The sequence below is a fragment of the Pseudophryne corroboree genome, chromosome 2 (assembly GCF_028390025.1).
Source record: "Pseudophryne corroboree isolate aPseCor3 chromosome 2, aPseCor3.hap2, whole genome shotgun sequence".
NCBI lineage: Eukaryota > Metazoa > Chordata > Amphibia > Anura > Myobatrachidae > Pseudophryne > Pseudophryne corroboree.
The window spans coordinates 169299842-169323215 of NC_086445.1; the positions used below are offsets into that span (position 1 = coordinate 169299842).

The 23374-nt window shown below is 48.1% G+C and overlaps 1 protein-coding gene across 5 annotated transcripts in view; it reads right to left on the minus strand.

Annotated features, from left to right (window-relative positions):
* Positions 1-960: 960 nt before the first annotated feature.
* The window catches only part of LOC135006096 (uncharacterized), a 227549-nt gene continuing 205135 nt past the window's right edge, over positions 961-23374 (minus strand). For all 5 annotated transcript variants that reach the window (XM_063951991.1, XM_063951990.1, XM_063951989.1 and 2 more), the window contains 2 exons: positions 22028-22073; positions 961-1474 (listed from right to left, as the gene is read on the minus strand). In XM_063951991.1, coding sequence (XP_063808061.1) covers positions 1215-1474; positions 22028-22073 — 306 coding nt within the window. In that variant the 3' untranslated portion in view covers positions 961-1214. The remainder of the gene's footprint in view (positions 1475-22027; positions 22074-23374) is intronic.

Below are 23374 nucleotides of genomic sequence, written 5' to 3' on the forward strand. Positions count from 1 at the left end.
CCTAGAGGAGGAGATGGACCCACCGGGAGTTTCCCCTGTACTCCTGTGGGCCAGTCCAACCCCGATTCTACCTTACTAATCACTCCACATTCCCATCATAATAAATTGCTGCAACTCATTCATTGGTACAGGGATGCAGTTAATTTGCCGGCTGTCAGGATTCCGGCGGTCAGGATACCGATGCAAGAATCCCAACAACCGACAATGCCGACAGCCAGAATCCCAGTGCTCAGGGGCTATTCCCACTCGTGGGTGTCCACGACACCCATAGAGTGGGAATAGAGCCTGTGGCGAGCCCGCAAGGGGACCCTTTGCGCTGACCCCGCTGCTGGCATCCTGGTAAATCACACTGATCCCATGGTACATATGTATATATTTTCAGATCACTAGACTGATTTCTACAGACAGACAGAGTAGACTTTAGCACTAATCTGAGGACCAGGTTTGAGAACCTATGCTATAGAAGATATGTGCACAGAATGACCATTAGTGCCCATTTACCACAAGACAGACTTATAGGATTCACTATGAAAAGTCTTCTGCAAGTTGTATTTTGCCTGGTGCGGTGTAAAGGTCACTCATAGTATGACGTGTCAGTACTCAGAAGCTCTCTTGTGTTGCTTGGCAGGCACCAGGATGCTCTCTGTATTATATGGATGTCACTATGATGCTCTCTCTATTATATGACGGTCTCTAGGATGCAATCTTAATATTGCACAAAGATGTCCTCTGTATTTTTTGGTGCTCACTAGGATGTTCTAAGTTTTGGGTACAGATAGACAGATGCAATGTGATTTTTATTTTTCGTTTAAACAGATAGGAAACACTTTAACCCCACCTATTTTGTGTTGGCTCCGTTCATAGTTGATTCGGTCCAGTCTATATTTCACAAGTTTTTTTCCAGTAAGTTTAAATTCCCCAACTGCTCCTGACCATAAGTGCTTATTGCAACAAAGAAAATGTTATCAACACAAAATATTTATTTTATATACATGTAAAAGTAACAAATTTAGTTTATCTAGTTCAAATGAGAAATATGCAAATAGATTCCATTATATTAAATGCAACAAAAATAAAACTATAAAATCACTTATAAAACTTGGAAACAATTTAATCCATACAAATATATAAATAGTTGGAAAAACATTTACAAACTTAATAACTATTAATGTTCATTGTGCACTGCTTGACGAAGTCCTGCGCATAAATTGGGCTCAAGTTGGAGGCTGCATGGAAGAGTAATTATGATCATCTAGTGGCTGAGTCCCTGGAAAGCTGGATGTCGATAGAGGAGGTGAAGGGAAGGACCTCTCTACAGAATCAGGTGTTGTCGTCACAGTCTCAATCAATAGGTTGACTTTCCTATGTTGCTCCTCTAAGAGTGCCATCAGTCTCACCTGTCCTTGGAGGAGACTGTCTACCTTATGCTCCAGTCTGCTGTAACAGGGACAGTGATTATCGCACTGCTTCAAGCCTGCAAAATGACAAAAATCATGAGTCTAGAATCAAAAGGTCCTATATACTAAGTCATAGGTTGTGCTTTGTGTAAAACCAAGGGGAATACCCCGTCAATTCAGACTTTAGAACACAACTGAACATGGGTCCACAATCAATGTTTTTTCCCCCAGAAGTATAGAAACCCCGGATTTACTTTACTTTCGAACCCTTCGCAAAGCCGCCCAATTAATGGACCTGTCTCTGGCAGATTAGTCTGAGGCAAGCACTGCAAAGATTACCAGGGATTCCAGCCCTGGGCTGACCAGTCTGGAGCTGTTTTAACATTATGGCAGGAGGACCCCACACTGTATATCTATCTCCTATAGTGTCACCAGTCCAGGCTTGTTAAGCGTAGTGCCGGTTATTGAGAGATAGTGTGGACCCAACGCAGTTTGTGCAGCATATTTTTCGATAGTAGCCTAGGTAAATAAGCCTGGGGCTGGTTATTTTTTAGGATGACCCAACACCGTTTTTGCTTTTTATTTAACTCATTTTTATACTGTTAACTAAATCAAAGCCTGTACAGATCACAGCGATCTGTGTAGAAATCTATGAAGTGCTTAAAACCCGCCGCTGATTGACGCCGGATTTTCACTGGATACGGGCTTCAAATTTGATGTGCGACTCTGGCACATTTTCAATGTCATTCAAATCCGATGCATAGCAAATAATTTAACTTTAGACACAAAACCACCATGGATGACCATCTGGTTTGAAATGACAGCAAAACTGAGGCTTAGTAAATTTAGCCCAAATTGTTCATTACCAATCAGTCTATAATTTAGCAGGCTGACCTCTAATTCATTAATTTTGTTGTCCACACTCTTAAGAATGTAGGAATGTGATGAAATCAATATATCCTGTTTTGCCAGATCAGTCATTTTATGTATTTATTTATTTATTTATTTTGCTGACAAATGAATTTTTAGGAAATTGCTACAATAACAGTATTGCAACAATAACGTTTCTGTCAGCAATAGCATGAATAATATACTGAGATAAACAAACTGACTCATCAACAATCTTGATGGTGATACAGTATGTTGAAACACAGCAGGTGCAGGGTGCTGCAATGAAATATTATGCTACATTTTAATCGGTGTATGGAATTTCTGTGATTTTCAATACAATGGAACAAAACACAGATTTGTGTGCAAACAAAGGAATCAGAAATTTGCCAAAGACAAGAATCAGTTGTTGTACCTAGCAGACTGTTACAGACTATTTGGTAAACTCGTGTGATTGGCCAATGAACCTACTTAAATCATATTTTATGCACAGTTACATGAGTAAGGATAACACGTCCTGTTTAATCCATTTTTTTATTTTCACTCCTCACCATTTATGTTTGTCTAATCTTTTCATTAAACATTATCTCTTGATATTGTTACAGATAACAAACATAGAAATTAAATGGGACCGCACCGCCCATTAGGTAACTATACATTTAAGGGCCCCCTTCACTAGAACGAAAATGCCCGACTTCATCTGGTTTCGACCTTTCAGGCAGATAAATCGGATGAAAAGTGGCAAATCGGATGTGTTTTACATCCGATCCGATGTCACGTGAGCATTGGATCAGAGCCCCTAGGTCGTTAATGCTGCACTCGTGAGATGTCGGATCCCGCAGGCATGGGCGGAATCACATACGATACATCGTATGCAAAAGGACCGTATGCGATTCAAAGAAAATCGCATCCAACTTTAGCCTCAGACATGTCGCTGTAGTGTATGGGGTCCTTTAGATCTTGACTTTCTCTGATCTATGCGTTTCGGTATGAGCACAATATAGATTATACTATCAAACCCATCTAGATTGTGAGCTAGTGCAATTTTTGTTTCTCTCTTTGGGTGAGATGTACTATGCCTTGGGGAGTGAGAAAGTGGAGAGTGATAAAGTACCAGCCAATCAGCTTTTAACTGTCATTCTTCAAATACAGCCTGTAACATGGCAGTTAAGAGCTGATTTGTGGGTTCTTTCATTCTCCAAAGCTTAGTACATCTCCCCCTTTATGTTTTGTGTGCCAACACAGCTGACATTTTAATATCCACTTTGTGTGTTAACCAAACTTATACATGACTACCAGCTAACACAGCTTATATTTCAACTACTTTAAAATTGTCAAAAGGGTTCTAGGTGCCACATAGAACCTTGTGGCATAATTATTTATCAATCATGAGTGACTATGATGGAATCAGAGCTGCGTGACCTAGTGTGTGCACTATGCAGATGCAGGCAGCAACATTAGGAGAATCTACGTCTATTTTCTGCCAAAATTGGACATTATGGTGCTCACGCTGAATGGGGCGTATAAGCCAACTTGCTTAGAATTAAACAGGCAAAAATAAGTGCATGCCTACACCCGTATGCAGATTTTGGAACATCTGAGACTTGTGCATCTTTACACTTGGGAGAGGCTGAAAGGGATGGGAATGAGAGGTCCGCACTTTCCATATACAGTAAATTCACATAATTGCAACTGGATCTTTAATATTATAATGTTCAATAACTAGGCTGAAACTTGGTCAAATAACATTACAAGGTCTAGTACGGATTTAATCAGCTGGGATCAGTGGTGCAAGTGGGCGGGTACGGGTGGGTACGGCGTACCCGTAAGAATTTAGCCGTGGGTACGCCGTACCCACACCGACGGGCCGCCGCTCCTCGCACCGCCGCTGATGTGAGGGAAGGAGAGCGCAGCCTGTGCCTCTCCTTCCCCTCAGTCTCCGGCGGCTGTCATAGTTTAATTCAGCGCCGATCCGTGAGCCAATCAGAGCTCGCGGTGCGAGCTCTGATTGGCTCACGGATCGGCGCTGAATTAAACTGTGAGACACCCGCCGGAGACTGAGGGGAAGGAGAGGCACAGGCTGCGCTCTCCTTCCCTCACACAGGACGGCAGCGGCCAGCGGCAGCGGTGAGCAGGGAAGGGGGGGGGGGGGTTATACCTGGCACTGGGGGATATCTGGCACTGGGGGGGCATTTCTATCTGGCACTGGGGGATATCTGGCACTGGGGGGCATATATACCTGGCACTGGGGGGCATATATACCTGGCACTGGGGGATATCTGGCACTGGGGGGCATATATACCTGGCACTGGGGGATATCTGGCACTGGGGGGCATATATACCTGGCACTGGGGGATATCTGGCACTGGGGGGCATATATACCTGGCACTGGGGGATATCTGGCACTGGGGGGCATATATACCTGGCACTGGGGGGCATATATACCTGGCACTGGGGGATATCTGGCACTGGGGGGCATATATACCTGGCACTGGGGGATATCTGGCACTGGGAGGCATAAAGCCTGGCACTGGGGGATATCTGGCACTGGGGGGCATATATACCTGGCACTGGGGGGCATATATACCTGGCACTGGGGGATATCTGGCACTGGGGGGCATATATACCTGGCACTGGGGGATATCTGGCACAGGGGGGCATGTATACCTGGCACTGGGGGATATCTGGCACAGGGGGGCATGTATACCTGGCACTGGGGGATATCTGGCACAGGGGGGCATGTATACCTGGCACTGGGGGATATCTGGCACTGGGGGGGCATGTATACCTGGCACTGGGGGATATCTGGCACTGGGGGCATATCTGGCACTGTAGGGGCATTTCTGTATCTGGCACGGGGGGCAATGTATATCTGACACAGTGGGGGCATTTGTGTATCTGGCACTGTGGGGCAATGTGTATCTGGCACTGTGGGGCAATGTATATCTGGCACTGTGGGGCAACGTGTATCTGACACTGCGAGGCAACGTATATCTGGCACTCTGGGGGCATTTCTGTATCTGGCACTGTGGGGCAATGTGTATCTGGCACTGTTAGTCAATGTGTATCTGGCACTGTGGGGCAATGTATATCTGTCACTGTGGGGCAATGTGTATCTGACACTGCGAGGCAATGTATATCTGGCACTCTGGGGGCATTTCTGTATCTGGCACTGTGGGGCAATGTGTATCTGGCACTGTGGGGCAATGTATATCTGGCACTGTGGGGCAATGTATATCTGGCACTGTGGGGCAACGTGTATCTGACACTGCGAGGCAACGTATATCTGGCACTCTGGGGGCATTTCTGTATCTGGCACTGTGGGGCAATGTGTATCTGGCACTGTTAGTCAATGTGTATCTGGCACTGTGGGGCAATGTATATCTGTCACTGTGGGGCAATGTGTATCTGACACTGCGAGGCAATGTATATCTGGCACTCTGGGGGCATTTCTGTATCTGGCACTGTGGGGCAATGTGTATCTGGCACTGTGGGGCAATGTATATCTGGCACTGTGGGGCAATGTATATCTGGCACTGTGGGGCAACGTGTATCTGACACTGCGAGGCAATGTATATCTGGCACTCTGGGGGCATTTCTGTATCTGGCACTGTGGGGCAATGTATATCTGTCACTGTGGGGCAATGTGTATCTGGCACTGTGGGGCAATGTATATCTGGCACTGTGGGGCAACGTGTATCTGGCACTATTGGGGTCATACGTGTATCTGCCCCTCCCCCATATGTGTATCACGCCCCCATTTCCATTGGCCACGCCCCATGTGGCATTTGGCCACACCCATTTTTTTGCGCGCGCGCCTTCGGCGCGCGCACACAGTACCCGTAGGACATTTTTTCTACTTGCACCACTGGCTGGGATGTACTATAAGAGTAGCCAGGGATACAGTAAATGGCAGTGTGCGAATACCCCTCTACCTTAATTCCTCTCTGGAACCACCCCATCTACATGGAGCACTGCGGGACTCCCACACAATAAAGCAATCATCCAGATCTCAGGAGGTAAACAATATCAGTTACTAAACAGTGAGGTTTTGCCGGCAAGGATTATTTAAGCAAGAAAAATAAGTAGTTTTACTGTATGTGTAAACTTGGTTAGGCTAACAAAGTACAAATTTGTCATTGAGATACTGCATTATTGGTTGAGTGTCACGGGCACTGGAGGTAGGAGCTGGGACTTACCCGTCCGGGTGTTATGGACGGGTCCTGCCTGCGGCAGCTGGTGGTATGTAAGTGCGGGCAGCATCAGTGGGAGGTTCGGCGGCCAGGAGGGGGGTCAGCGGGCCGCAGGGGTGTAGTGCTGTGTGTGCTCTAGCAGCTCCGGGGTCTGAGCTGCGCCATCTTGGATGCGTCTCACATGATCAGTGTGACCAATCCAGTGGCAGCTTATCCAGCTAGCTCCGATAGCTAATCCCAGGTGAGGGTAGGGTATTTCTGGGTCCTGCTCTGCGCAGTCAGACACCAGTGCAACGTCTGATGCAGCTAGCCTGCATGCTAGTGCTCTGTGTTCCCAGAATCTAGAGTTCTGCTCTTAGAACTCGGTTCCTGCTCGTATTTCTCAGCTCTGTTGTAGGCTTTCACCCCGCGTGCTTACGCACCCCCAGACCTCTGCTGTCACTCCAATTCTCATTTAGCTGGCGTAACTGCCCATTACAGCGCCTGTCTAACCGCCTCCGCTAACCGTGTCAGGCCATGGCCACCTGGTGTCGCCCAGGATCACGGTATACCAGCTCCAGTACCGCCTCTAACTCGCAAGGCCAAGGACGAACCCCAGGTGAAATGCACCGCCTAGTGCTATCTTCTTATATTCTTCCCCACTCACAATCCACCCTATTCCTGAGTACTGTCTCACTTCATGCGAAGGAACTTTATTCAGCCAGCTCGCTAACAGCCCGGAGAGTCCGCCTCTCAACCCGAACCCACCTCGGAAATCACCAGCTTCAGCTAGTAAAACCGTGACGGTGAGATTGGAATGATTAAATAAGAATATGCATGAAAGGTATAAAACACGTGCAGTATGTTCTTAGCATTAGTTATGTTTAACATGTGGAACATTTAAAAGATGTAAACTAGGGATACCATCCAAACTATTGCTATTTATGGGGCTGATGCAGTTACTAGCAAACAGGGGCGTAAATTGCTCCCAAGCCTATAGCTGCGCATTTGCTAAGCTGCACACATTGTAATATGCATACACTCCACAGCAGCCTAGGTACTACAAGTCATCATTATCAGTATGCACTAGCGGCTGTCCTATAGCAGATGCAAAAGAAACGCCTCCTAACAGGCGCACATGAGCATAATTCCTGACCTGCATCAGCCACATTAGGGGCACGCTCTCACTGAACTTTGCTATGTCACAAAGCAAAGCTTCTTCTCGACTCTAGTTCTGACTCTATGGTCATAAGGTTAGATGCAAGCCAAACACATAGGGGCCTGCATGAGCACATGTGTGTCATTTCCATTCTGGGCATGTGTAATGTGAACATGAAAATTCCTCAATCCCCTCCGTCCCCCTCCAGTAATGAGCATAGGCACGTAACTGATGTTATTCATTGGGATCAGTATGATATTCCGGCTGTCAGGAGACCGACGTTGGGATCCCGACAGCCAGAATCCTGGCAGCGAGCGCAGCGTGGCCCCTCGCGTGCTCGCTGTGCTTGCCATGCTTCGGGCCCGGTGGCGACCTTCGGGTGCCACAGGGTTATATTCCCCATCGGGTGGTGGCGTTAGACCACCACCCGAGTGGGGATTCCGACCACCGGTATTTCACTGGCTGTCGGGATCCCAGCGTTGGCCTCCTGACAGCCAGGATCCTGACAACTGGCAAATGTACTGCCTTCCCTTTCGTCATATCATTTACAGGCTGGCTGTACTGGTAGGTACAGATGGCATCCTCCAACTACCATTGGCGCCCACGCTACTCCCCTGCTACTAATGGGTGCCAGTGCGGACACCCTGCACAGATGTGTGCATGCCACCTGAAATACAGGTAGCATCATAAGTGATAAATGTGTATCACCAAAGACAGCGTATGCACCAAATCAGTAGTCAAAACAATTAAGAACAATTTAATAATAAATTTCAGCAACATATAGAAAACAACATGAATATTTCAAGAGTTGGACAACTCTGAAATCCCCCTGCAGCACCACAGGAGAGATACCCTGGCCCTGGGGGACAGGGTGATCATCTGATGAATCTGTAGATGTGACCCGGACCACTTGTCCAGAAGGTCCCACTGAAAGGTTCTCGCATGGAACCTGCCGAATGGAATGGCCTCGTAAGTCGCCACCATCTTTCCCAGAACTTGAGTGCAGTGATGCACCGACACCCTCGTTGGCTTCAATAGTTCCCTGACCAAAGACATGAGTTCTTGGGGCTTTTCCATCGGAAGATAAACCCTTTTCTGGTCTGTATCCAGAATCATGCATAAGAAGGGCAAACGAGTCGTTGGAATCAACTGTGACTTCGGGATATTGAGAATCCAGCCGTGCTGTTGCAACACCCTCAGGGAGAGTGATACGCTGTTCAGCAACTGTTCTCTCGATCTCGCTTTTATTAGGAGATCGTCCAAGTATGGGATAAATGTGACACCCTGCTTGCGCAGGAGTACCATCATTTCCGCCAGTACCTTGGTGAAAATCCTCGGGGCCATGGAAAGCCCAAACGGCAACGTCTGAAATTGGTAATGACAATCCTGTACAGCAAACCTCAGGAACGCCTGATGAGGTGGATATATGGGGACATGAAGGTATGCATCCTGTATGTCCAGGGACACCATATAATCCCCCCTTCCAGGCTGGCGATGACCGCTCTGAGCGACTCCATCTTGAACTTGAACCTTTTTAAGTATATGTTTAAGGATTTTAAATTCAAAATGGGCCTGACCGAACCGTCCGGTTTCGGGACTACAAACAGGGTTGAGTAATACCCCATCCCCTGCTGCAGCAGGGGGACTTTGACCACCACTTGTTGAAGACACAATTTTTGAATAGCTTTTAACACTGTCTCCCTCTCTGGGGGAGAAGCCGGCAGGGCCGATTTGAAAAACCGGCGAGGAGGCACCTCTTCGAATTCCAGCTTGTAACCCTGGGAAACAATTTCTATTGCCCAGGGATCCACCTGTGATTGAACCCAGATGTGGCTGAAAAATCGAAGACGTGCCCCCACTGGGGCGAACTCCCTCAGCGGAGCCCCAGCATCATGCGGTGGATTTTGTAGAGGCCGGGGAGGACTTCTGCTCCTGGGAACTAGCTGTGGCTGGCAGCTTTTTCCCCTTGCCCTTACCTCTGGCAAGAAAGGAAGATCCCTGCACTCTCTTGGGTTTATGCGAACGAAAGGACTGCATCTGATAATTTTAGCGTTTTCTTAGGCTGTGAGGAAACATAAGGCAAAAAAGTTGATTTACCTGCCGTAGCCGTGGAAACTAGGTCCGTGAGACCTTCCCCAAATAATTCCTCACCCTTGTAAGGTAAAACCTCCATATGCCTCTTCGAGTTGGCATCGCCCGTCCATTGTCGGGTCCATAGGGTTCGCCTAGCCGAAATCGCCATAGCGTTGGCCCTGGAACCCAGTAGGCCAATGTCTCTCTGAGCATCTCTCATATATAGGACAGCATCTTTAATATGACCCAGGGTCAATAAAATGGTTTCCTTATCCAGCGAATCTATATCAGCAGATAAGGTATCTGTCCACGCCACTACAGCGCTACAAACCCAAGCCGACGCTATCGCCGGTCTGAGTAAGGTACCAGTATGTGTGTAAATAGACTTCAAGGTAGTCTCCTGCCTGCGATCAGCAGGATCCTTGAGGGTTGCCGTATCTTGAGATGGCAGCGCTACCTTTTTGGATAAGCGTGTCAACGCTTTGTCCACCCTTGGGGAGGATTCCCACCGTATCCTGTCCTTAGTCGGGAAAGGATACGCCATAAGAATCCTTTTGGGAATCTGCAGTTTTTTATCTGGAGATTTCCAAGCCTTTTCAAATAATTCGTTCAGCTCAAGAGATGGAGGAAAGGTTACCTCAGGTTTCTTTTCTTTAAACATGTGGACCCTCGTGTCAGGGACAGAGGGTTCATCTGTGATATGCAACACCTCTTTTATAGCAATAATCATATAATGAATACTTTTAGCCAATTTTGGCTGCAACTTTGCATCATCGTAGTCGACACTGGAATCAGAATCCGTGTCGGTATCCATGTCTATTATTTGGGATAGTGGGCGCTTTTGAGACCCAGGTGGTCTTTGTGGCATAGTGAAAGGCAGGGCTAAACTCCCTGTACCTTCCCTGGACTCAGCTTTGTCCAACCTTTTGTGCAATAAATTCACATTTGCATTTAAAATATTCCACATACCCAAACAGTCAGGTGTCGGCGTTGCCGACGGAGACACCACACTCATTTGCTCCACCTCCTCCCTAGAAGAGCCTTCCGCTTCAGACATGCCGACACACGCGTACCGACACACCACACACCCAGGGAATTCTCTATCTGGAGACAGTTCCCCCACAAGGCCCTTTGGAGAGACAGAGAGAGAGTATGCCAGCACACACCCAGCGCCAATGACCCAGGAAAAAAATTACCCAGATAGCGCTCTATTTCTCATATATATATATAACACTGTGCCAAATTATGTGCCCCCCCCCCCCCCCCCTTCTTTCAAACCCTCTGTCACCATGTTCAGCAGGGGAGAGTCCGGAGAGCTAGCTTCTCAGCGGTGTGCTGTGGAGAAAATGGCGCTGGTGAGTGCTGAGGATCAAGCTCCGCCCCCTCAGCGGCGGGCTTCGGTCCCGCTCGATTTCTTTTAAAACTGGCGGGGGATGTCTGAATATACAGTGCAGAGCCCATATATGTCCCTATATTGCCAGAACAGAGGTTTAAATTGCTGCCCAGGGCGCTCCCCCTGCGCCCTGTACCCTTACAGTGCCTGCCGTGTGTGTGTTGTGTGGGAGCAATGGCGCGCAGCGTTACCGCTGCGCGTTACCTCTATGAAGATCTGAAGTCTTCTGCCGCCTTTGAAGTCTTCTTCTTATACTCACCCGGCTTCTATCTTCCGTCTCTGTGAGGAGGACGGCGGCGCGGCTCTGGGACGAACAGCTAGGAGAGACCTGCGTTCCGACTCCCTCTGGAGCTAATGGTGTCCAGTAGCCTAAGAAGCAGAGCCTAGCAGTTAAGTAGGTCTGCTTCTCTCTCCTCAGTCCCTCGATGCAGGGAGCCTGTTGCCAGCAGGCTCCCTGAAAATAAAAAAACCTAACAAAAATTATTTCTTTCAGGAAACTCAGGAGAGCTCCCTGTAATGCACCCAGTCTCCACTGGGCACAGTTTCAAACTGAGGTCTGGAGGAGGGGCATAGAGGGAGGAGCCAGTGCACACCCATATCTAAAGTTCTTTTTAGTGCCCATGTCTCCTGCGGAGCCCGTCTATCCCCATGGTCCTTACGGAATCCCCAGCATCCTCTAGGACGTAAGAGAAATATTCTGTTGACAGATGAAACCAAACTTGAGTTTGGAAGGAACACATGTGTGGTAAAAAAAGGCACAGCACACCAACATCAAAAACTCATCCCAACTGTGAAGTATGGTGGAGGGGGCATCATGGTATGGGACTGCTTTGCTGCCTCAGGGCCTGGACAGATTGCTATCATCGACGGAAAAATTAATTCCCAAGTTTATCAATACACTTTGCAGGAGAATCTGTCCACCAATTGAAGCTCAACAGAAGATGGGTGATGCAACAGGACAGCAACCCAAAGCACAGAAGTAGATCAACAACAGAATGGCTTCAACAGAAGAAAATACACCTTCTGGAGTGGCCCGGTCAGAGTCCTGACCTCAATACAATTGAGATGCTGTGGCATGACCTCAAGAGAGAGATTCACACCAGACAACCCAAGAATATTGCTGAACTGAAACAGTTTTGTAAAGAGGAATGGTCCAAAATTCCCCCTGACCGTTGTGCAGATCTGATATGCAACTATAGGAAATGTTTGGTCGAGGTTATTGCTGCCAAAGGAAGGTCAACCAGTTATTAAATCCAAGGGTTCACATACTTTGTCCACCCTGCACTGTGAATGTTTACATGGTATGTTCAATAAAAACATGAGAACATATAATTGTTTGTGTGGTATTAGTTTCAGCAGACTGTGTTTGTCTATTGTTGTGACTTAGATGAAGGTCAGAACACATTTTATGACCAATTTATGCAGAAATCCAGGAAATTCCAAAGGGTTCACATACTTTTTCTTGCAACTGTATCACATTAAATGTCATTTGTTTCTTAGGAAACAGCATCAATCTGCTTATGCTTAAGGGGATTATCAGTTCTAATTAACTATATTATACTATTTTATATTTATAAAACTTGCGCCTGACTCCATTATTTTTTAGCATCACAAGTATGTAGCTACAGATCACTATTGTTACACAAACACTACAGTTTGAGAGTGCAGAAGCAAGTTCACAGGATCGCTAGCAATGACATAGTGAACTGTGCTAGGACAGACCCCTTTATAAAATGATCAGAGGCATTCATAAGAGCCTCCGCGGCCCACACATGCAAAGATGCATTCCCTGGGCACCAAGGCACCATGCCGATGAGTAAACCTCAGTTTGTTCTCGCAGCAAAAATAGGATTTTAATACCTACCGTTAAATCCTTTTCTCTTAGTCCGTAGAGGATGCTGGGGTCATCATAGAACCATGGGGTATAGACGGGATCCGCAGGAGACATGGGCACTTTAAGACTTTGAAAGGGTGTGAACTGGCTCTTCCCTCAATGCCCCTCCTCCAGACTCCAGTTATAGGAACAGTGCCCAGGGAGACGGACATTTCGAGGAAAGGATATATTGTTAAACTAAGGTGAGATTCATACCAGCTCACACCTCAAGCATGCCGCACAATGTGGCATTCAACAGAACACAAGCCAACGGCATGAACACTTGCAGCAACATGCTGACAATAACGTAACACAACATGTGTGTAACCACAACTAATAACTGCAGATACAGTACGCACTGGGACGGGCTCCCAGCATCCTCTACGGACTAAGAGAAAAGAATTTACTGGTAGGTATTAAAATCCTATTTTCTCATACGTCCTAGAGGATCCAGGGGTCATCATAGAACCATGGGGTTATACCAAAGCTCTAGAATGGGCGGGAGAGTGTGGATGACTCTGCAGCACCGATTGACCAAACTTAAGGTCTTCATCGGCCAAGGTGTCAAACTTGTAGAACTTTCCAAATGTGTTTGACCCTGCCCAAGTAGCTTCTCGGCAAAGTTGCAATGCCGAGACCCCCCGGGCAGCCGCCCAGGATGAGCCCACCTTTCTAGTAGAATGGGCTTTCACCGATTCCGGTAACGGCAATCCAGCCGTGGAATGAGCGTGCTGAATCGTGTTACAGATCCAGCGTGCAATGGTCTGCTTGGAAGCAGGACACCCAACCTTGTTGGGAGCATACAGGACAAACAGAGCCTCTGTTTTCCTAATCTGAGCCGTTCTGGCGACATAAATCTTCAAAGCTCTGACCACATCCAGAGATTTTGACTCAGCGAAGGCATCATTAGCCACAGGCACCACAATAGGTTGGTTCATGTGGAAAGAGGAAACCACCTTCGGTAGAAATTGTTGACGTGTCCTCAATTCAGCTCTATTCTCATGGAAGATCAAATAAGGGCTCTTGTGAGACAAGGCCGCTAACTCAGACACCCGCCTTGCAGATGCCAAGGCCAACAGGATGACCACTTTCCAAGTGAGGCATTTCAACTCCACCTTCCGTAAAGGTTCAAACCAATGTGATTGAAGGAACTGCAACACCACATTAAGATCCCATGGTGCCACAAATGGAGGTTGGATGTGCAACACGCCTTTCACGAAAGCCTGAACTTCTGGAAGGAAGGCCAATTGTTTCTGAAAGAAAACCGATAAGGCCGAAATCTGTACCTTAATTGAGCCCAACTTTAGGCCCACATCCACACCTGCTTGTAGAAAATGGATAAAACGTCCTAGTCGAAACTCTTCCGTAGGAGCCCCCTTGGATTCACACCAAGAAACATATTTTCTCCAAATACGGTGGTAATGTTTAGACGTTACCCCTTTTCCGGCCTGAATAAGTGTGGGAATGACTTCACTGGGAATACCCTTACGGGCTAGGATTTTGCGCTCAACCGCCATGCCATCAAGCGTAGCCGCGGTAAGTCCTGATACACGCACGGCCCCTGTTGTAACAGGTCCTCGCGCAGAGGAAGAGGCCAGGGTTCTCCTATGAGTAATTCCTGTAGATCTGGATACCAAGCCCTCCTTGGCCAGTCTGGGACAATGAGGATCGCCCAGATCTTTGTTCTTATGATCTTTAGAACCTTTGGAATGAGAGGAAGTGGAGGGAATACATACACCGACTGAAACTCCCACGGTGTTACCAGTGCATCCACCGATACTGCTTGAGGGTCCCTTGACCTGGAATAATATCTCTGAAGCTTCTTGTTGAGACGAGATGCCATCATGTCTACTTGAGGAACTCCCCAACGACTTGTCACCACTGCGAAGACTTCTTGGTGGAGGCCCCACTCTCCTGGATGGAGATCGTGTCTGCTGAGGAAGTCTGCTTCCCAGTTGTCCACTCCTGGAATGAAGATCGCTGACAGAGCGCTTGTATGCTTTTCCGCCCAGCGGCAACATCCTTGTGGCTTCTGCCATTGCCGCTCTGCTTTCCGTTCCACCCTGACGGTTTATGGGGGTAATTCCAAGTTGATCGCAGCAGGAAATTTTTTAGCAATTGGGCAAAACCATGTGCACTGCAGGGGGGGGGGGGGCAGATATAACATTTGCAGAGAGAGTTAGATTTGGGTGTGGTGTGTTCAATCTACAATCTAATTTGCAGTGTAAAAATAAAGCAGCTAGTATTGATCCAGCACAGAAATAAAATAACCCACCCAAATCTAACTCTCTCTGCAAATGAAATATCTGCCACACCTGCACTGCACATGGGGGGTCATTCCGAGTTGTTCGCTCGGTAAATTTCTTCGCATCGCAGCGTTTTTCCGCTTAGTGCGCATGCGCAATGTTCGCACTAGTAAATTTGCTATGCAGTTAGGATTTTTACTCACGGCTTTTTCTTCGTTCTGGTGATCGTAATGTGATTGACAGGAAGTGGGTGTTTCTGGGCGGAAACTGGCCGTTTTATGGGAGTGTGTGAAAAAACGCTACTGTATCTGTGAAAAACGCGGGAGTGGCCGGAGAAACGGAGGAGTGTCTGGGCGAACGCTGGGTGTGTTTGTGACATCAAACCAGGAACGACAAGCACTGAACTGATCGCAGATGCCGAGTAAGTCTGGAGCTACTCAGAAACTGCTAAGAGAGGTGTAATCGCAATATTGCGAATACGTCGAAAGCAATTTTAAGAAGCTAAGATTCACTCCCAGTAGGCGGCGGCTTAGCGTGAGTAAATCTGCTAAAAGCAGCTTGCGAGCGAACAACTCGGAATGAGGGCCATGGTTTTGCCCAATTGCTAACTTTCTTGCTGCTGCGATCAACTCAGAATTACCCCAAATGTACGCTACTGCTGTTACATTGTCCGACTGGATCAGTACAGGCAGATCTCGAAGATGTTACGCTTGCAGAAGGCCGTTGTAAATGGCCCTTAACTCCAGAACATTTATGTGGAGACAAGTTTCCTGACTTGACCATCTTCCTTGGAAGTTTTCTCCCAATGTGACTGCCCCCCAGCCTCGGAGGCTTGCATCCGTGGTCACCAGGATCCAGTCCTGTATCCCGAACCTGCTGCCCTCTAGGAGGCGAGAGCTGTGCAGCCACCACATGAGTGATATCCTGGTCTTGGAAGACAGGATTATCCTCCGGTGCATGTGTAGGTGGGACTCGGACCACTTGTCCAACAGGTCCCACTGGAACACTGGCATGGAACCTGCCAAATTGAATGGCCTCGTAGGCCGCAACCATCTTACCCAGCAACCTAATGCATTGATGGATTGACACTCTTGCTGGTTTCAGAATTTGTTTGACCAGACTCTGAAGTTCCAGAGCCTTGTCCACTGGAAGAAAGACTCTCTGTAGTTCTGTGTCCAATATCATTCCCAAAAACGACAACCGCGTCGTCGGAATCAACTGTGATTTTGGCAAATTTAGGAGCCAACCATGTTGCTGAAGAACTGTCAAGGAGAGTGCAACGTTTTGCACCAACTGGTCCCTGGATCTCGCCTTTATCAGGAGATCGTCCAAGTATGGGATAATTGAGACTCCTTGCTTGTGAAGGAGAACCATCATCTCCGCCATCACTTTGGTGAAAATCCTCGGAGCCCTGGACAGACCAAACAACAACGTTTGAAATTGGTAATGACAATCCTGAATTGCAAACCTCAGGTAAGCCTGATGCGGAGGATAAATGGGAACATGTAAGTAGGCATCTTTTATGTCCACCGACACCATAAAATCCCCTTCCTCCAGACTGGAGATCACTGCTCGGAGAGACTCCATCTTGAATTTGAATTTCTTTAGGTAGAAATTTAGGGATTTCAGGTTTAGGATTGGTCTGACCGAGCCATCCGGCTTCGGGACCACAAACAAGCTCGAATAAAAGCCTTCTCTCTGTTGTGACTGGGGAACCCTGACGATAACTTGATTTTGACACAACTTTTGTATTGTGTCGCAAACTACCTCCCTGTCCAGAAGAGAAGCTGGTAAGGCCGATTTGAAAAAACGGCGAGGGGGAACGTCTTGAAACTCCAGCTTGTACCCTTGGGATACTATTTGTAAAACCCATGGGTCTAGGTCCGAACGAACCCAAAACTGACTGAAGAGTTTGAGATGTGCCCCCACCGGTGCGGACTCCCGCATAGGAGCCCCAACGTCATGGGTGGAATTGGCAGAAGCCTGGGATGACTGGTGATCGTTTACGTCTTCCCCTTTCTCTAGTAGCAAGGAAGGAAGAACCTCGGCCCTTTCTGTATTTATTGGGCCGAAAGTACTGCATCTGATAGTGATGCGGTTTCTTTTGTTGTGGAGGAACATAAGGTAAAAAGGATGACTTACCCGCGGTAGCTGTAGACACCAAATCATCAAGGCCGTCACCAAATAAGGCCTTACCTTTATATGGTAGAGATTCCATACTTTTCTTGGAATCAGCATCAGCATTCCATTGGTGTATCCACAACGCTCGTCTAGCTGAGACTGCCATGGCATTGGCCTTAGATCCCAAAAGACCAATATCTCTCGCAGCTTCCTTAAGGTATGCTGCAACGTCCTTGATATAACCCAGGGTCAAGAGAATGCTATCCCTATCTAGGGTATCTATTTCAGAAGACAAGTTGTCTGCCCACTTTTCGATAGCACTACTTACCCACGCAGACGCAATGACCGGTCTGAGTAGCATACCTGTGGTTGCATAAATGGACTTGAACGCAGTTTCCTGTTTACAATCCGCAGGATCCTTAAGGGCCGCCGTGTCAGGTGACGGGAGAGCCACCTTTTTAGACAAACGTGACAGGGCCTTGTCCACGGTGGGGGGTGACTCCCACTTTTCCCTATCCGCCGAGGGAAACGGATAAGCTACCGTAATTCTTTTGGGAATCTGAAATTTTTGTCAGGAGCTTCCCAGAGTTTTTCAAATAGCGTGTTCAGTTCATGAAGGGGAGGAAACGTTACCTCAGGTTTCCTTTCCTTATACATACAGACCCTTTTATCAGGGACAGCAGGGTCCTCAGTGATATGTAGTACCTCTTTAACTGCCACAATCATGTACTGAATGCTTTTTGCCAATTTTGGATCTAATCTGGAATCGCTATAGTCGACACTGGAATCAGAATCTGTGTCGGTATCAGTGGCTGCCAATTGAGCCAGCGTACGTTTCTGTGACCCTGAGGGGACCTGACTTTGCAATAACATATCTTCTACAGATTTCTTCCATGCCTGGGTCTGAGACTCAGACTTATCTAGCCTCTTACTAATAAGCAGTGGTTAAAGTGGGGCGGAACGGGGCGGAACTGCGTTCCGACACTTCTAATTGAAGGCGGAACCAGTTCCGCCTCCGCCCGGCCACCAAAAAGTGAAAGCTTCAGGACCCTGCTTTACTTTAAAGTTAATATCTGCATAAGCATCTTCCAGCCAATCTCTCCTCCAGCTTCAGAGCCAATCACGGCTCGTGGACCGCCAGCCAATGAGAAGCTGCAAAGTGGCAGTTTTTCATTGGCTGAAGGTCAGGCGATCCGTGATTGCTTCGAAAGAGCGGCCCCTTTTGAATAGCAGGCAGTGCGCCAGGCAGCCGATCTGTGACAGTAATGTCAGGACTGTCTGGCGGCGCTGCCAATAGCCGCGTCATGATGCTCCAGGCTCCGACGAGGAGGGGATGTGGAGAACGAGTACGAGCGGGGAGATTAGAGCAGCAGGGGTTGAGATAGCGGGGCCAGGAGGATCATGAAAAAGCCAGAGGCAAGATGGGCCGAGGGGATGATTAGAGGAGCAGGGAGTGAGATAGGTGGGGGGATGAGGAGAGGAGCAGAAGTGAGAGCAGGGGATAATGAGAGTAGCAGGGAGTGAGATAGGTGGGGGGATGAGGAGAGGAGCAGAAGTGAGACAGCAGGAGATAATGAGAGGAGCAGAAGTGAGACGGCAGGGGATTATGAGAGGAGCAGGAGTGAGACGGCAGGGGATTATGAGAGGAGCAGGGGATGAGATGGCAGGTGATGATGAGAGGAGCAGAAGTGAGACGGCAGGGGATGATGAGAGGAACAGGGAGTGAGACGGCGGGGGATGATGAGAGGAGCAGGAGTGAGACAGCAGGGGATAATGAGAGGAGCAGGAGTGAGACAGCAGGGGATAATGAGAGGAGCAGGAGTGAGACAGCAGGGGATAATGAGAGGAGCAGGAGTGAGACAGCAGGGGATGATGAGGAGCAGGAGTGAGACGGCAGGGGATTATGAGAGGAGCAGGGGATGAGATGGCAGGTGATGAGAGGAGCAGGAGTGAGACGGCAGGGGATAATGAGAGGAGCAGGAGTGAGACGGCAGGGGATAATGAGAGGAGCAGGAGTGAGACGGCAGGGGATGAGGAGAGGAGCAGAAGTGAGACGGCAGGGGATGATGAGAGGAGCAGGAGTGAGACAGCAGGGGATAATGAGAGGAGCAGGAGTGAGACAGCAGGGGATAATGAGAGGAGCAGGAGTGAGACAGCAGGGGATAATGAGAGGAGCAGGAGTGAGACAGCAGGGGATGATGAGAGGAGCAGAAGTGAGACGGCAGGGGATGATGAGAGGAGTAGGAGTGAGACGCAGGGGATGATGAGAGGAGCAGGAGTGAGACGGCAGGGGATAATGAGAGGAGCAGGAGTGAGACAGCAGGGGATAATGAGAGGAGCAGGAGTGAGACGGCAGGGGATAATGAGAGGAGCAGGAGTGAGACAGCAGGGGATGATGAGAGAAACAGAAGTGAGATGGCAGGGGATGATGAGAGGAGCAGAAGTGAGATGGCAGGGGATGATGAGAGGAGCAGAAGTGAGATGGCAGGGGATGATGAGAGGAGCAGGAGTGAGACGGCAGGGGATGATGAGAGGAGCAGGGGGTGAGATGGCAGGGGATGATGAGAGGAGCAGGAGTGAGACGGCAGGGGATGATGAGAAGAGCAGGAGTGAGACGGCAGGGGATGATGAGAGGAGCAGGGGGTGAGATTGGGGTGGGGGTGGTGAGAGAAGCAGGGTGTGAGATGGGAGAGTAAGAGAAGCTGGGGCTGAGATGGGGAATGAGAGGAGCATAGAGTGAGAGGCTCGGGGGGAGAGATGGGAGAGTGAGAGGCACAGGGGTGAGATAGAAGCAGTGGCGGAAAGGGTAGTAGGGAGTGAGAGGTGTAGGGGTTAAGTAAAGGAAAGAAAGATTCAGGTGATCAGACAGAAAGGGAATTCGGGTTGTCTAGGATGAAGATATGGACACAAGGAGAGTGACAAAGGAAACAAGAAAGCAGAAAGGACACATGGAAGACACAGAGGTGAGCAAAGGTTGTACATATCCTGATACATTGCGCATTTCTACATTTAAACACATTATAAAAATACCTATAGATTCAGTGGGGCACTTTTACTACTGTGGGCATTGTGTGTGTAAAAGGCACTAATATGTGGGGCAATGTGAATTAGATTGTGCTACTGTGAGGCGTTATTTTAAATTGGTACTATTGTGTGGCCACGCCCATTCCTAGTGAGGTCACACCCCTTTGTTGCAGCGTGCGCCTTTGGAGCGCGAGTGATGAGTTCCCCCACCTCTCCAGGACCACTTTAAGCCCTGCTAATAAGAGCCACATTAGCATTCAAGGCGTTCAACACATTTACCCGATCCGGCGTCGGCGGTGCCGACAGGGCCACCCCCGCAGCCGTTTGTGTCCCTAAAACAGCCTCCTCCTGGGAAGAGCCTTCAGCCTCAGACATGTCAACACACGTGCACCAAACACCCACAGACACACCGGATATATAGGGGACAGACCCACAGTAAAGCATGTCAGAGAGACACAGAGGGGATTTGCCAGCTCACACCCCAGCGCCCAATCAGCGGTTCTGAAGCGCCCAATAAACGCCCCAGACCTATAGCGCTTTTTATATAAAGTATATTGCACCAAATTTAGCCAGTGCCCCTCTCCCCCCCCTCCCCGTTTTGCACCCTGATACTTGTCAGTGTGAAGGAAGGACCAGCGTCTCTGCAGCCTGATGGAGAGAAAATGGCGCAGCGTGAGCTGTGAGGAGGAAGCTCCGCCCCCTTAATGGCGCGCTTCCGTCCCGCTTCTTGTATGATTATACTGGCGGGGGTTTTGGGACAGTGCCTCGGCACTAATGTCCCCTCTTGCAAGATGTCCACTGAGGATTTATTAGCTGCCCAGGGTGCCCCCCCGCACGCTGTAGTGCTGTATGTATGTGGGAGCTTGGCGCGCAGCGTCCGCGCGCTGCCGTACCTCAGATAAATGCCGTCACTGAAGTCTTCTTTTCTTCATCTACTCACCTGTCTTCTGACTTCTGGCTCTGTAAGGGGGTGACGGCAGGGTGCGGGAGTGAGCATCTAGGCGTACCCAGCGATCAGCACCCTCAGGAGCTATTGGTGTCCTGTAGCCAGAAGCAGCGCCCTTGAACTCACTGGAAGTGGGTCATACTCCTCTCCCCTAAGTCCCACGAGGGAGGAGCCAGTTCACACCCTTTCAAAGTCTTAAAGTGCCCATGTCTCCTGCGGATCCCGTCTATACCCCATGGTTCTATGATGACCCCAGCATCCTCTAGGACGTATGAGAAATATGGTTAAATCTCTCAGAGGCATACGGCTTTCCCCAATTTTCAAAATAGCAGATCTGCACAGGGAAAGTCATACATCCAGCAGCAGACAGAGCACACGGCCGGACAATTACTGATGCTTTTTTACTATTTAAATTAAACGTAATAGTGAATGTTTTTTCTCTGGCAAAACAAAACTTTCTCTTCTTTTATGAGCTGGTTGGATGTAAGTGTATTGGATGTGTTTGTAAGAGCATGCTGGCACTTGTGGTTCTCCAGTGCCGCAGCTTGTATCAATGAGCCCATGTGCTTGAATTAAGCCTTAGGTGCAGGCCCACCATCAGGGTAAGTACTAACAGCTGCATATCAGGAAAATCCCAAAAGAACTGCAGTATTGGAGATGCTCTGATCATCTAGCCATCATAATTTGGCCCTAGTCAAAGAGGGAATGTAAAAAAATAATAATAATAATAAATACCTGAGCTGCTTTGCTTTTCATCCACTTCATTCAAATATTTCTGAGTCTGGAAAATGTAAATTGTTAAGAAGAAAATCTACATTAAATTGCTTCCATTGTAGCAGGCTAAGGTCAGTTATTTTTGAATATCATTATTTCTGATTTTCAAGTATTCTGGTTATGAGGTTTGGGCAAGAGGTGAAGGTTTATAACATAAAAGTTAAACTAGTCTTATGTTGGGCATGAACTGTTCAACTATTGTCCGGATCAGCCAATAATCATCTGCTTGGATCAATAATTGAACAGTGTATTGCTGCAGTAATTATTGGTCTGTCAGACATGCAATGTCGTCCAGCATGTCCGAAGATCCAATAATGGGTGGTCTGATTTCAACTGTCTGACATGCTGAAAGCATCCAATATCGTTGCCAAAATTTGACAATTATGGGAATGATATTAGGTGTTGTCTCCATATCAGATAATTGGTCTGTCAGTCTAACATTTTAATCTGTAGGTTTTAAATCTATGGTTTTGAAGCAGAAAAATTATTCATGCAATCATGTTAATAAATGTTTTATGTATTAAGGAGCCTACTTATGAAACACTGACAGCCCTTACATCCTGCAAAAACTGTAGTTTCCGTATCGCTTTTACGGGTTTGGTATGATTTACGGGCGCTCGGGATGCTGAATGTCAGTATAGTGACATTGGCATCCCGAGTAGTGGAATGCCCGCAGGGAGGCGAGCGCAACTAAGCCCCTTGCAGTGTCGCTGCACTCGCCACACTGCAGGTTCGGTGGCGAGCGAAAAATCTATTCTCCCTCAATGGGTGTCATCGACACCCATAGCGGGGGAATCACCTACCTCGCTGGTATACCAGCGGCGGAATGGTGCCCCCATCAGGATATAGGCGTCTGTATTGTGACCGCCGAGATCCCGACGTTCGGTGTGCCAACCGCATACCACTTTTTACCATGAGATACTGGAAATCTTTCCTGCATTCACTACTAAACGGATTGCAAGAGCCCTCCCCATAGTTCTCTAGGGGGACAGCAAAATGGGGCCATTTAAAATCTGCGAAAAAAGCTTAGGCTTTCTGAATATGGGGCCCGATTCAGACCAGATTTCTGCTGTGCATTTTTGCACAGTAGGCGATTATCGAACTACTGCGCATGCGTATGCACCGCTATGCACACGCGCATCACCAAATAGCGACAGGATGGTGTGAAAATTTCAATCGCACAGGTATTTGCAAGGTGACTGACAGGAATCGGACGTTTGTGGGTTGTAACTGCCCATTTTCTGGGAGTGTCAGGAAAAACATAGGCGTTCCCAAGCGTTTTCAGGGTGAGTGTGTGACGTCAGCTCC